The sequence below is a fragment of the Mandrillus leucophaeus genome, unplaced genomic scaffold (genome assembly GCF_000951045.1).
Source record: "Mandrillus leucophaeus isolate KB7577 unplaced genomic scaffold, Mleu.le_1.0 Scaffold251, whole genome shotgun sequence".
Lineage (NCBI taxonomy): Eukaryota > Metazoa > Chordata > Mammalia > Primates > Cercopithecidae > Mandrillus > Mandrillus leucophaeus.
Genome location: NW_012102599.1, coordinates 2,395,969 through 2,409,276, shown reverse-complemented (window position 1 = coordinate 2,409,276; position 13,308 = coordinate 2,395,969). Strand labels below are relative to the sequence as shown.

The window sequence follows — 13,308 nt, the reverse complement described above, 5'->3', positions numbered from 1 at the left end:
AAAAAAAAAAAAAAAGAAAGTATAGAGTTCTTATATATCCCCTGCCCCCACACATGCATAGCTTCCCTACTATCAGACACCAGAGTGTTAACCTTTTGTTATAGTCAACGAACCAAACATTGAAAAGTTGTTGTTACCTAAAGTCATAGTTTACATTAGGGTTCACTCTTGGTATTGTACATCTTATGGAGTTTGACAAATGTATGACATGTATCTACCACTGTAGTAGTATACAGAATTGTTTCATTGCCCTACAAATCCCTCCATCCATTTATTTATTTTTTAAAGGTCTGTTGGACTTGACATTTTTTAAGTAAATATTTTTATTTTGCGATAAATTTAGACTTACAGAAAAGTTGCAAAGGTAATACAAAGTTACTGTATACTCCTCATCCAGCTTCCCCTAATATTAATGTCTTACTTGCCTCACGCCTGTAATCCCAATGCTTCGGGAGGCCAAGGTGGGAGGATCACTTGAGCCCAGGAGTTCAAGATCAGCCTGGGCAACCTTGTCTCTATAAATAAATTTAAAAAAATAAAAAAAACATTTTAGAGACTCTATCGGCTATTTTAACTCTCTCTATCTCTTTCATGAGCTTACATGAGCTGGAGTGTTTAAGGTTCTAACAGCAATGATAAATTGGTTAACAGCACTGGAAAATTCCCTCACCACATGTAGCAACAGTATGACTCAGCTGAGTTATTCCTGCCAAATTCTACCAGGAAAGGTTGTGTTAGTTGTAGAGGAGAGAAAGTGACCTGCACCTGCAGAATAAGGGGAATTGCTTTTTGCCTTCTCAACAGTCATGTTATTTCCCTGCTTTTCTGTGCTAAGAATTGTTTGAGAGCCTCAGACATGTTTATTTTGCCCTTAATGCTACATAAAAAGTCACTTATAAACCATGTTGCTTAATATATACCTGAAGTCAGATTGCTATCACAAAAATGGGAAAATGCTGACATACAAATTCAGTGACTATTATGGAAATATAAAAATATTTTTAAAAAGTAGCATAGGGGCCAGGTGCAGTGGCTCATGCCTGTAATCCCAGCACTTTGGGAGGCTGAGGCAGGCAGATCACCTGAGGTTGGGAGTTCAAGACCAGCCTATCCAACATGGCAAAACTCCATCTCTACTAAAAATACAAAAAATTAGGCAGGCATGTGGCACACACCTGTAATCCCAACTACTCTGGAGGCTGAGGCAGGAGAATCGCTTGAACCCAGGAGGTAGAGGTTGCAGTGAGCCAAGATCGCGCCACTGCACTCCAGCTTGGGCAACAAGAGCAAAACTCTATCTCAAAAAAAAAAAAAAAAGGTAGCCTAGGAACTCCCCAGAACCTATAACACAACTTCAATAATTATCAACTTATTGTCTCTTTTATTTCATCTATGCCTGTGTTTGCTTCCCTTACTGCTCCTCGATTCTATTGACTTTTCTTTTATTTATTTGTTTATTTATTTTGTAACTGAATTTTGCTCCTGTTGCCCAGGCTAGAGTGCAATGGTGCCATCTTGGCTCACTATAACCCTCCCAGGTTCAAGCAATTCTGCTTCAGCCTCCCAAGCAGCTGGGATTACAGGCGTTTGCACCACCATGCCCAGCACATTTTTGTATTTTTAGTAGAGACTGGGTTTCACACCATGTTGGCCACACTGGTCTTGAACTCCTAACCTCAGGTGATCCACCCTCCTTGGCCTCCCAAAATGCTGCGATTACAAGTGTGAGCCACCGTGCCTGGCTATTTTGAATTTTCTTAGTAAACTATTTATGTTTTCATGACTTAGACCTTTGTAACCTGTTGCACGTTTTTGAGAAACAAGTCTTGAAGCTGCTTGTCCTCAAGGATCAAGCCCCCCGTGACTTTGGTATTGGCATTGTTCTCTAACATTAGGGATATATATTGGGGAGATGAACAAGTCTGTGAAACATACAAGATGAAACATTGTTTTAAATTACTTTCTATCAAAGACCTTATTGAGGCAGATTTACTAAAGTTCTGATTCAGTAACACTGTTCTGTCTTGCCTAGGATAGAGCAGCTTAATGTCTCTGGAGACCACGGGATTTAAATGTGCGGTGGGACTGGTTAAGTTTTTTTCTTCTGGTGCCTAGCTGCTGGTTTGTGTTGACACTTGTTTTTGGGTCTTCATCAAAAGAGAACTGTGTTCATCCTATTTTCAAAAAAAAAACCCCAGTGATTTTAAAATGGAAACTGTTAACTGAAAACCAAGTAGTACTTAAAACAGCTCAAGTTTACAGGAAGAAAGTTCCACAGAAGTGTAGCACTATTGAGGAATGTCCTATTTATAAATATACTTTCTCATTTTACTGGAGGCTAATTAAGACTGAAGTATAATTTAAAATTCTAGTTGATTTACTTGTTCCTGGCACATATAGATGTAGAGAAAATAAACATTGTCAAGAATTCAGTAAATATTTATTCTGTGAGTGCTGTGGCTAAGCAGTATAGGTGGTGTTCAGAGATGATGACTAAGATTTCTGCCCTCCAGAAGCTCTGTTTTTTTTTTTTAGGGGTGGTGGTGGAGTCTGATTTTGTTAATTTAATGAATTAAAAAGAGATTTTAAAATAGCCATGTTTTACAATTTTGGTGGGTAATACAGTGATAAGAACAAGTCTCCCTTTCTTTATGAAAGCCAGTGTGCTTGTGCTTTCTTAAAGTTCTGTGTTCAGAGGCTACAGAGGTGGTCATTTCTGTATTTGAATTTGTTTTATAAAAACCTTAGTAAAAGGCCAGCTTGTTGACTCATGCCAATAATCCTGGCACTATGGGAGGCCAAGGCAGGTGGATTTCTTAACCTCAGGAGTTCAGGACCAACCTGGGAAACATGGCAAAACCCTGTCTCTACCAAAAATACAAAAATTAGGCATGTTGGCAGGTGCCTGCAGTCCCAGCTACTAGGGAGGCTGAAGTGGAAGGATAGCTGGAGCCTGGCAAGTCGAGGCTGCAGTGAGCTGTGATTGTGCCACTGCACTCCAGCCTTGGTGACACAGTGAGACCCTGTCTCAAATTTTTAAAAAATAAGAAAATCTTAGTAAAATATCTTCATTTTAACCAACACAGTATTGTTAGTATCTACTAATAATAAAAAATTAGCCGGGTGTGGTGGCGCATGCCTGTAATCCCAACTACTTGGGAGGCTGAGGCAGGAGAATTGCTTGAACCTGGGAGGTGGAGGTTGCAGTGAGCCAAGATTGCGCCATTGCACTCCAACTGGGGTAACAAGAGCGAAACTCCATCTCAAGAAAGAAAAAACAAGAAAAACCAGAAAAGGCAGTTGAGACACAGGAATTTACCGGTGAACTTTTTTTTTTGAGACAGTCTCACCGTCGCCCAGGCTGGAATGCAGTGGCACGATATTTTTTGTATTTTTAGTAGAGACGGGGTTTCACCATGTTAGCCAGGATGGTCTTGATCTCCTGACCTCGTGATCTACCCGCCTCGGCCTCCCAAAGTGCTAGGATTACAGGTGTGAGCCACCGTGCCCGGCATACCGGTGAACTTTATATATAAGGGTAGGTTATATTTACTGTCAGAGTTTTCTGTGTTGGATATATACAATCAAACGTGAAAGCCAATCACCTTTTTTTTTTTTTTTTTTAAAAAGGTGTGGACAGAGTGGCCTCAGACAAAACTGTGAAGTAGAGTTTACACATGGTTTGCTTACCTTCCAGAAAGTGAGCCTCTCCAGCTTAGGCCACATCTCCATCTCCCCTTCCAATCCTCACCTCCCCTTCTACCTTTAGCTCAGGCAGGCAGATCTAGAAGGATATTAGATGGAAAGGTTTGCCCTGTTTATGGCTTGATTTCATCTCAATATATTTTGGTTGTTTCACCAAATCACCACGTAGAAATCTACCTTAATTTTTCTAACAGCTGTATAGGATCTTATGTACTCATTGCATCATTTAATCGAAACAACACTGATAAATACTTTGCATTACTTTTTTCTTTGCTGTTACGGTATTCCAGTAAACATGCTGTACAGAAATTTTGCATGCTTGTTTGAATATGGATATTCAAATTAACTAGGCTGAATTATTATTATTATTTTGAGATGGAGTCTTGCTCTGTTGCCCAGGCTGGAGTGCAGTGGTGCAATCTCGGCTTACTATAACCTCCACCTCCTGGGTTCATCGATTCTCCTGTCAGCCTCCTGAGTAGCTAGGATTACAGGTGCACACCACCACGCCTGGCTAATTTTTTTTTTTTTTTTTTTGAGATGGAGTCTTGCTCTGTTGCTCAGGCTGGAGTGAATTGGCACTATCTTGGGTCACTGCAACCTCCACCCCCTGAGTTCAAGCAATTCTCCTGCCTCAGTCTCCCGAGTAGCTGGGATTACAGGCACCCACCACCGTGCCCAGCTAATTTTTGTATTTTTAGTAGAGATGGGGTTTGGCCATGTCGGCCAGGCTTGTCTCGAACTCCTGACCTCAGGTCAGGCCTGCCTTGGCCTCCCAGAGTGCTGGGATTACAGGCGTGAGCCACTGTGCCTGGCTGGATGAATTAATTTTATCAATCTCCTGATACATGTAAGATTGTATTGATTTACACTTCCATTTTGTATTTGCTTATTGGCTCTGTGTTTTCCTGTGAATGTAATCTTCGCTCACTTTTCTACTAGGTTGCCATTTTCATGCTGATTTTTTCAGAATTCTCTGTAAATTAAGGAAACTAGCCCTGATATTGCACATGGTTTTTCAAGTTTGTTGTCTTTTCATTTTATGGTATATTTTTGGTTTTATAGAAACTTTTATTGGTTTTGGTTGTTAAAATTATTGGTCCTTTCCTTCATGGTTTCTTGGACTTATATTCTATATGTATCCCAGTCATCTTCTTGTAATTATATATGTGTGGCTTTTTAAAATTAAAATTTGTATTTTAGAAGTCTTAATACATAAGTACATGCTCATAAGAAATGTAAAAATTGACAGTGAAACTCTGTTCCCCTATATTAAGTCTGATGTATGTTCTTTCAGTTTTTTTTTTTTTTTTTTAAGAGACCAGGTCTAGTTCTGTCACTCAGGCTGGAGTGCAGTGAGGTGATCATAGCTCACAATGGTCTCAAACTCCTGGGCTCAAGTAATCTTCCCACTTCAGCCTCCAGAGTAGTTAGAACTACAGGTACATGCCACCACACCCAGCTAATTAAAAAAAATTTTTTTTGTAGATGGGGTCTTGCTATATTGCTCAGGCCTCCAGTGCTTTATGTGTGTGTCACAGTTTACCTTAAAAAAAAAAAAAAAAAAGACAGTTACCCTGCCATTTATTAAATAATCCATGTTTTTAAATGGCACCTTTTGCATATTCTAAATTTCAGTAAAATCATGGGTCAGTTTGTGAACACTGTATTCTAATCTGTTGCTGTAGTTGACTAATTTTATGTGTGACTTCATTTTTAAAAGTTAAACTGGGCCAGGTGCAGTGGCTCACACCTGTAATTTCAGCACTTTGGAAGGCTAAGGAGGGAGGATCACTTGAGCTCAAGAGTTCAAGACCAGCCTGGGCAACATAGGGAGACCCCATCTTTGTAGAAAATTTAAAACTAGCAAGGTGGGGTGTGTACCTGTGGTCCTAGCTACTTGGGAGGCTGAGAGGGAAGGATCACTTGAGCCTGGGAGGTTGAGGCTGCGGTAAGGGGTGTTCGCGCCACTGCACTCCAGCCTGGGCAACAGAGGGAGACCTTGTCTCAAAATAAAAAGTTAAATCACTCATGTGTCTAGAATTTATTTTGGTATAAAGAATGAGAATAGGGAGGGAGCTAACACGATTTAGGAAATAACTTGTCTTCCTTCCAGTGATTCAATATGCTGTTGTTAAAATATCGTTCTCCAAGGAGCCCCACCATTGTCACTGATCTGTTGAAAAAGCATTTTAACTAGGTTCCGTCTACATACTGTGGCTTCCCTTTTCTCAGTTTTCCATCGTGCAGCCAAGGTGGTCTTTTTAGAACATACCAGGATGAAAGCACATTGCTTCACGTTGTTCTTCACATTACTCTTGGGGTAACGACCTAATCATGAACATGGCCTGAAAGACCCTTTGTGGCATGACTCCCTCTGACCTGTCCTGTCTCATGTTAAACCACTCTGCTCTCTGGATTCTAGCACATTGTGGCTTTCTTTCAGTTCCTCCAATGTGTCATACTCTTACTCATTAAGGACCTTTGTATTACTTTTCCCTTTGTGTCTAGAATGCCCTCCACCCCCAAGTCTCACACCTTCTACCTCTACCTCACCCTAATGTATTTAACTCATTCCTCCATTCTCAACTCCTAGTTAATTCTTCAGTAAAATCTTCCCTGACACGCCAGATGAGTTTAGAATGTGTATGTGCTCTCTAGGCACCATTTACATAACAGCTTTTTTGAGATATGATTCACATACCATACAGTGCACCCATGTACAATGTACAATACAGGCCGGGCATGGTGGCTTATGCCTGTAATCCCAGCACTTTGGGAGGCTGAGGCAGTCAGATCACTAGGTCAGAAGTTCGAGACCATCCTGGCTAACATGGTGAAACACTGTCTCTACTAAAAAAAAAAATAGAAAAAATTAGCCAGGCATGGTAGCACGCACCTGTAGTCCCAGCTACTCGGGAGATTGAGGCAGGAGAATTGCTTGAACTCGGGAGGTGGCGGTTTCAGTGAGCCGAGATCATGACACTGTACTCCAGCCCGGGTGACAGAGCAAGACTCCATCTCAAAAAAATAAATAAATAAAATAAAATGTACAGTACAGTGGCTTTTAGTATATTCACAGAGTTGTGTGATTATCACCATAAAACATTTTTTTCAGCCCCTAAAAGAGCCTATACACGTTAGCAGTCACTCCCTATTTTCCCTGCAAACTTCCAGCTCTAGGCAGCCAGAGTGATTGTTTTTATTGGGGTAAAATATAACAAAATTTGCAGTTTTAACCAGTTTTAAAGTGTACAATTTGATGACATTAATTACATTCACAGTGTTGTACAATCATCACCATCATTTTGAAAACTTTTTTATTACCACAGATACAAACTCTACTCGTTAAGCAGTAACTCCCCATTTCTTTCTTCCTTAAGTCCCTGGAAGTCACCATTCTACTTCCTGTCTCCATGAATTTGCCTATTCTAGCTAGATATTTCATATAAATTGAATCATACCATATTATTTTTTGTCTGGCTAATTTCAGGTTGATGAATGTTTTCAGAGTTCCTTCATGTTGTAACATATATCAGAACTTCATTCCTTTTTACAGCTGAATATCCCCATTGTATGTGTACACCACATTTTGTTTATCCATTTTTCAGTCGATGGACACTTGGGTTGTTTCTGTCTCTTGCCTATTGCAAACAATGCCGCTGTGACTATTTGGTAAATACGTATCTGTTGGAGTTCATGTTTTCTTTTTTTGTTATTGTTTATAAATAGAGACAGGGTCTTTCTCACTGTGTTGCCTGGGCTGGAGTGATCCTCCCACCTCGGCTTTCAAAAGTGCTGGGATTACAGGCGTGAGCCACCATGCCCAATCTTGAGTCCATGTTTTCAAATCTTTTAGGTATATACCTATGAGTAGAATTGTTGAGTCTTATGATAATCTGTGTTTAACTTTTGAGGAACTGTCAAACTATTTTCCACAGCAGCCACACCACCATTTTACATGAGGGTTATGTGAGGGTTCTAATTTTTCCACATTACTTATTTTCCATTTTGATTATGGCCATACTAGTAGGTATGAAGTGGTATCTAACTGTGGTTTTGATTTGCATCTCCCTAATGATTACTGACTTTAAGCATTTCTAATATAATTATTGGCCATTTGTATATTTTCTTTGAATAAATGTCTGTTCAAGTTATTTGCCATTTTTAAAATGCTTATCTTTTGTTATTGAGTTATAGGAATTCTTTATATATTGTGAATATTAAACCTTTATCGGACAGATGATTTGCAAATATCCATTCTGGGAGTTGTCTTTTTCACTCTTTCATTTATCTTTTATAGCATTTATCAGTTTATATTTATAATTTTAAAAACGTTTAGATTAGTATCTTTACTACTAGAATGTGAACACTATTAGGGTAAGAACTATCAGTTTTTGCTTACTTTAAATTTCTTTTTTCTTTTTTCTTTTTATAGAGATGAGGTCTCACTATGTTGCTCAGGCTATTCTCAAACTCCTGAGCTCAAGTGATCCTCTTGCCACAGCCTCGCAAGTGCTAGGATTACAGGTATGAGCCACCATGCTCAGCCTACTTTTAAATTTCTAATAGGCCTAGCACAAGCACTAAATATTTTTGAGTGAATGAACTAAGTTCCTTTAAGTTAATTTATGAATTGTTTTATTGATCTGCCTATTCCACCTTTTAACCAGAATTGTTTTCCGTGACTAATGCTGTATATAAGCATTAATTTTACTTGTTATTGAGATATAATTGATAAACAATAAACTATGTACATTTAAATATACAATTTGATAAGTTTTGATAGATGTGGCCACAATTCACATATATTAGACCATTTGAAGTTGTCCCACAGCTCACTAATGGCCTATGTATGTTTTTGTTTATTTTTTCAGAGATGGGTTCTCACTTTGTTGCTCAGGCTGGCCTTGAACTCCTGGGCTCAAATGGTTCTCCTGTCCCACCCACCCAAGTAGCTGGGACTACTGGTTTATCCACCCTTTTTTCTGTTATTTCATTTTTGATAGCTACTGTTATTATGTCTTCAAGTTCAGTAATCTTTTCTTCTGTAATGTCTAATATGCTGTTAAACCCATCTGGTATATTTTTCATCTCAGACACTATTGTTTTAATCTCTACAAGTCCAATTGGATAATTTTACTATCTTTAATGTCTCTCCTTAATATAGTCATTCTTCTAGTTTCTTCTCCCCAACTTAGGGATACCACTGGGCTCTGGTCTGGGTTTTCCCACCCCGTAATTGGGCCTAGAGTCTCCTTGAGGCAGTAAACTGGGCCAGTGATAGGGCTCACCTCATTTGTTTTTATGTCTCTGAGGTATTACTATTCTTTGTAGCCTCATGTTTGATGTCCTTTTTTTTTTTTTTTTTTGAGAGCCAGGCTGGAGTGCAGTGGCGCAATCTTGGCTCACTGCAACCTCTGCCTCATGGGTTCAAGCGATTCTCCTGTCTCAGCCTCCTGAGTAGCTGTGACTACAGGCACACGCCACCATGCCCGGCTAATTTTTGTGTTTTTAGTAGAGACGGGGTTTCACCATGTTGGCCAGGATGGCCTCTATCTCCTGACCTTGTGATCCACCCGCCTCGGCATCCCAAAGTGCTGGGATTACAGGTGTGAGCCACCGTGCCTGGCCCTTTTTTTTTTTTTTTTTTTTAAAATGTGAACTCACCATGTTGCCCAGGCTGGAATGCAGTGGCATGATCATGGCTTATTGCAGCCTTGACTGCCTGGGCTCAAACAATCCTCCCACCTCAGGCTTCTGAATAGCTGGGACCCCAGGTGTGTGCCACTGCCACAGTGCCCGACTAATTTTTAAATTATTTTTAGAGATGAGGTCTCACTAGGTTTCTCTGGTTGATCTCAAACTCCTGGGCTCAGGTGATCCTCCCTCCTCGGCCTCCCAAAGTGCTGGAATTACAGGAGTGAGCTATCATGCCTGGCCTTAATGTCTTAAAAACAATTGTTTCTGGCCAGGCATTGTGGCTCACACTTGTAATCCTAGCACTTTGGGAGGCCGAGGCGGGCAGCTCACCTGAGGTCAGGAGTTTGAGACCACCCTGGCCAACATGGCAAAACCCCATCTCTACTAAAAATACGAAAATTAGCCGGGCGTGGTGTGCGCCTGTAATCCCAGCTACTCAGGAAGCTGAGGCAGGAGAATCACTTGAACCCAGGAGGCGGAGGTTGCAGTGAGCCGACATCACACCACTGTACTCCAGCCTGGGTGACAGAGTGAGACTCTGTCTAAAAAAAAAAAAAAAAAAATATATATATATATATATATATATATATGTATGTATAAAAATAATTGTTTCATGTATTTTGTCTAGTTTTTAAAAAATTGTTTTAGGCAGAACAGTAAATCTGGTTGCCAGTACTCCATCTTGACCTCTCATTTGTTTCTCTTTATTTTTCGAAATCTACCTAGCTATTTCTTAGCTATGTCATTAATTTCCCCCCATAAACCTTGGTATCATTTTAGATACCTTTTCACATGTCTTTCTTGGTGGGGGTAAAGGCCGGTTTAAATTATTTGCATACTGGAGCTAATAAAGTCAAATAATTGAGTAATTAAGCAGAGTAGGTTCTAGCATCATCAGCATCAAAGGCGGGGCCAGTTTAGAGCATTAAAGACATTTGTATTTATGGGCTGATGGCAGAAGGGGTAGCCAATCACCTGTATAAATTCATAATTCATATAGGATTAATAAATTGATACAGGTCATTAAGAAATACAAACTATACATAGTTTAATAAAACGATTGTGATGTGAATGTATACAATGTCAGAATTTTTCACAGCTCAAGAGAAAGAGTAATTCTGAATAGTAGACTTACAGTATTTTTTCCTTCTTACCAGATTTAAACAGTCAAGTAAAATCAAGCTGGGTAATCATGGCAGAAGGTGGATTCGATCCCTGTGAATGTGTTTGCTCTCATGAACATGCAATGAGAAGACTGATCAATCTGGTGAGATGAATAGGACAATCCTATTCCGAACTGCTCTGTATCCCTTGTATCCTCTTTGCATGAAAATACTGGTTATTGGAGAGTTTTCATCTGATGGTCACTAAAAAGTATTTCATAATTGAAATTCCACATTTGTTTAAGTTGTCATGATTAAAATGTGGCCGGGTACAGTGGCTCACACCTGTAATCCCAGCACTTTGGAAAGCCGAGGTGGGCGGATCACTTGAGCTCAGGAGTTTGAGACCAGCTTGGCCAACAAAGCAAAACCCCATCTCTACTAAAAATATAAAAGTTTGCCAGGCATGGTGGCACACACTTTTAATCACAGCTACTCAGAAGGCTGAGGCACAAGAATTGCTTGAACCCAGGAGGCGGAGGTTGTAGTGAGCTGAGATCATGCCACGGCACTCTAGCCTGGGCGACAGAATGAGACTGCGTCTCAAAAAAAAAAAAAAAAAAAAAAAAAGTTTGCTAGCAATTATTTCATTAGAGATGAAAACAGACTACCATCTTTATTATTACTATTATTTTTTGAGATGGAGTCTCGCTCTATTGCCCAGGCTGGAGTGTAGTGGTGCCATGTCAGCTCACTGCAGCCTCCACCTCCTGAATTCAAGCGATTCTCCTGCCTCAGCCTCCCAAGTAGCTGGGACTACAGGAGTGTGCCACCATGCCTGGCTAATATTTGCATTTTTAGTAGAGACTGGGTTTCACCATGTTGCCCAGGCTGGTCTCAAACTCCTGACCTCAAGTGTTCTGCCTGCCTTGGCCCCCCAAAGTACTGGGAATGCAGGTGTGATCCACCTCCCCAGCCCAGACTCCTGTCTTTAAGGCAGATTTATGTTGGTGAAATTTGCCATCATGGGTAGATAACACATACGTATGTTGCCTTTTCTACTTCATATCAATACAAATAAAATTGTTTTTAGCTGTGTGGAGCTTGTTTGCCTGCTAAGCTGCTATTGACAGTTCCTGTTATGATATAGTTCAAATCCTACACCAGCATACGGCATAACAATACAAATCTCTGTGTAAAGCATTTCTCTTTTTTTTTTTTTTTTGAGACAGAGTCTCGCTCTGTCACCCAGGCTGGAATGCAGTGGTGCGATCTCGGCTCACTGTAACCTCCACCTCGTGGGTTCAAGTGATTCTCCTGCCTCAGCTTCACAAGTAGGTGGGATTGCAGGTGCGCACCACCATGCCCAGCTAATTTTTGTATTTTTAGTAGAGACGGGGTTTCGCTTTTTTGGTCAGGTCTCGAACTCCTGACCTCAGGTGATCTGCCAGCCTCGACCCCCAAAAGTGCTGGGATTACAGGCGTGAGCCACTGAGCCCACACTATGTAAAGCATTTCTGAAAACAAATCAGTTATTTGACAGAGGTAGATTTCAGAACAACAGGATTTGAATAGTTTCATTGAGTCGATTGTAGTGGAGTCTATAAGCTTAAATACAGGGCCGTTTATATTATACTTTATACTTTTTATGTGCAAAAGGAAAAATTTGACCATTATTTACAGTGAAGTATATTCTTATATTATACATTATACTGGTTGAGTATCGCTTATCTGAAATGCTTGGGACCAGAGGTGTTTTGGATTAAAGCATTTTGGAATATTTGCATTATACTTACTGGTTTGACATCCCTAATCTGAAAATCCAAAATGCTCCAAAGAGCATTTCCTTTGAGCATCATGTTGGTGCTCAAAAAATTTCAGATTTTGAAGCATTTTGAAGGTTTCAGATTAGGGATACTCAACCTGTAACGACATTTTATTGTTTTAGAATACTCTTGTATATACGTCAGTTAATAAAGGTAGGTACAAGCATTTGCTCAAATATTTGAGTTGTCAATAACTAATAAGCAGGTTTTCTGCTGGCTCAGTGTTGCTACATGTAGTGATCAGAAATGTGTTTCTTGTCAGTGAGGTACTTTTTTAGAGTCAGCATGCACTAGGACTTGGAATCCTTAAGAATGCCTCAGAAGGAAAGGAATAAAATAAGAACTTATACATTAAATCAGACTCTTGAGGGTATAGAAATATAATGGTAATGTGATGGCTCTGATAACTTTATGTAAAAATAGATGAGTCTAAGGAGAGAATATTTGTTTATGAAGCAACAAGCCGATAGTTTTTGTTTGTTTGTTTTTTGACATGGAGTCTCACTCTGTTGCCCAGGCTGGAGTGCAATGACCCAATCTTGGTTCACTGCAACCTCTGCCTCCTGGATTCAAATGATTCTCATGCCTCAGCCTCCCGAGCAGCTGGGATTACAGGTGCCTGCCACCACGCCAAGCTGTTTTTTATATTTTTAGTAGAGATGGGGTTTTACCATGTTGGCCAGGCTGGTCTCGAACTCCTGACCTCAGGTGATCTGCCTGCCTTGGCCTCCCAAAGTGCTGGGATTACAGGCATGAGCCACTGTGCCCAGCCAATATTCTTTTCTGATAGACTTTTCAACCTCTCATACATCCGTTATCATCATTTTTTTTGAGACATGATTTTGCTGTCACACAGGCTGTAGGGCAGTGGCACGATCTCTGCTCACTGCAACCTCTGTCTCCCGGGCTCAAGCAGTCCTCCTACCTCAGTCTCCTGAGTAGCTGGGACCACAGGCACCAGCCATCACACC

General features: G+C 40.3%; 1 protein-coding gene across 5 annotated transcripts in view; it reads left to right on the top strand.

Annotated features, from left to right (window-relative positions):
• SMIM14 (small integral membrane protein 14) overlaps nucleotides 1-13,308 on the top strand; it is a 78,194-nt gene that overhangs the window by 22,296 nt on the left and 42,590 nt on the right. For 3 of the 5 annotated variants that reach the window (XM_011983559.1, XM_011983560.1, XM_011983562.1), the window contains exon 2: nucleotides 10,566-10,675. In XM_011983559.1, coding sequence (XP_011838949.1) covers nucleotides 10,601-10,675 — 75 coding nt within the window. In that variant the 5' untranslated portion in view covers nucleotides 10,566-10,600. Of the gene's footprint in view, nucleotides 1-3,630; nucleotides 3,775-5,023; nucleotides 5,148-10,565; nucleotides 10,676-13,308 lie in introns of all 5 variants that reach the window. The other 2 variants (XM_011983563.1, XM_011983561.1) reach the window with 2 other exon arrangements.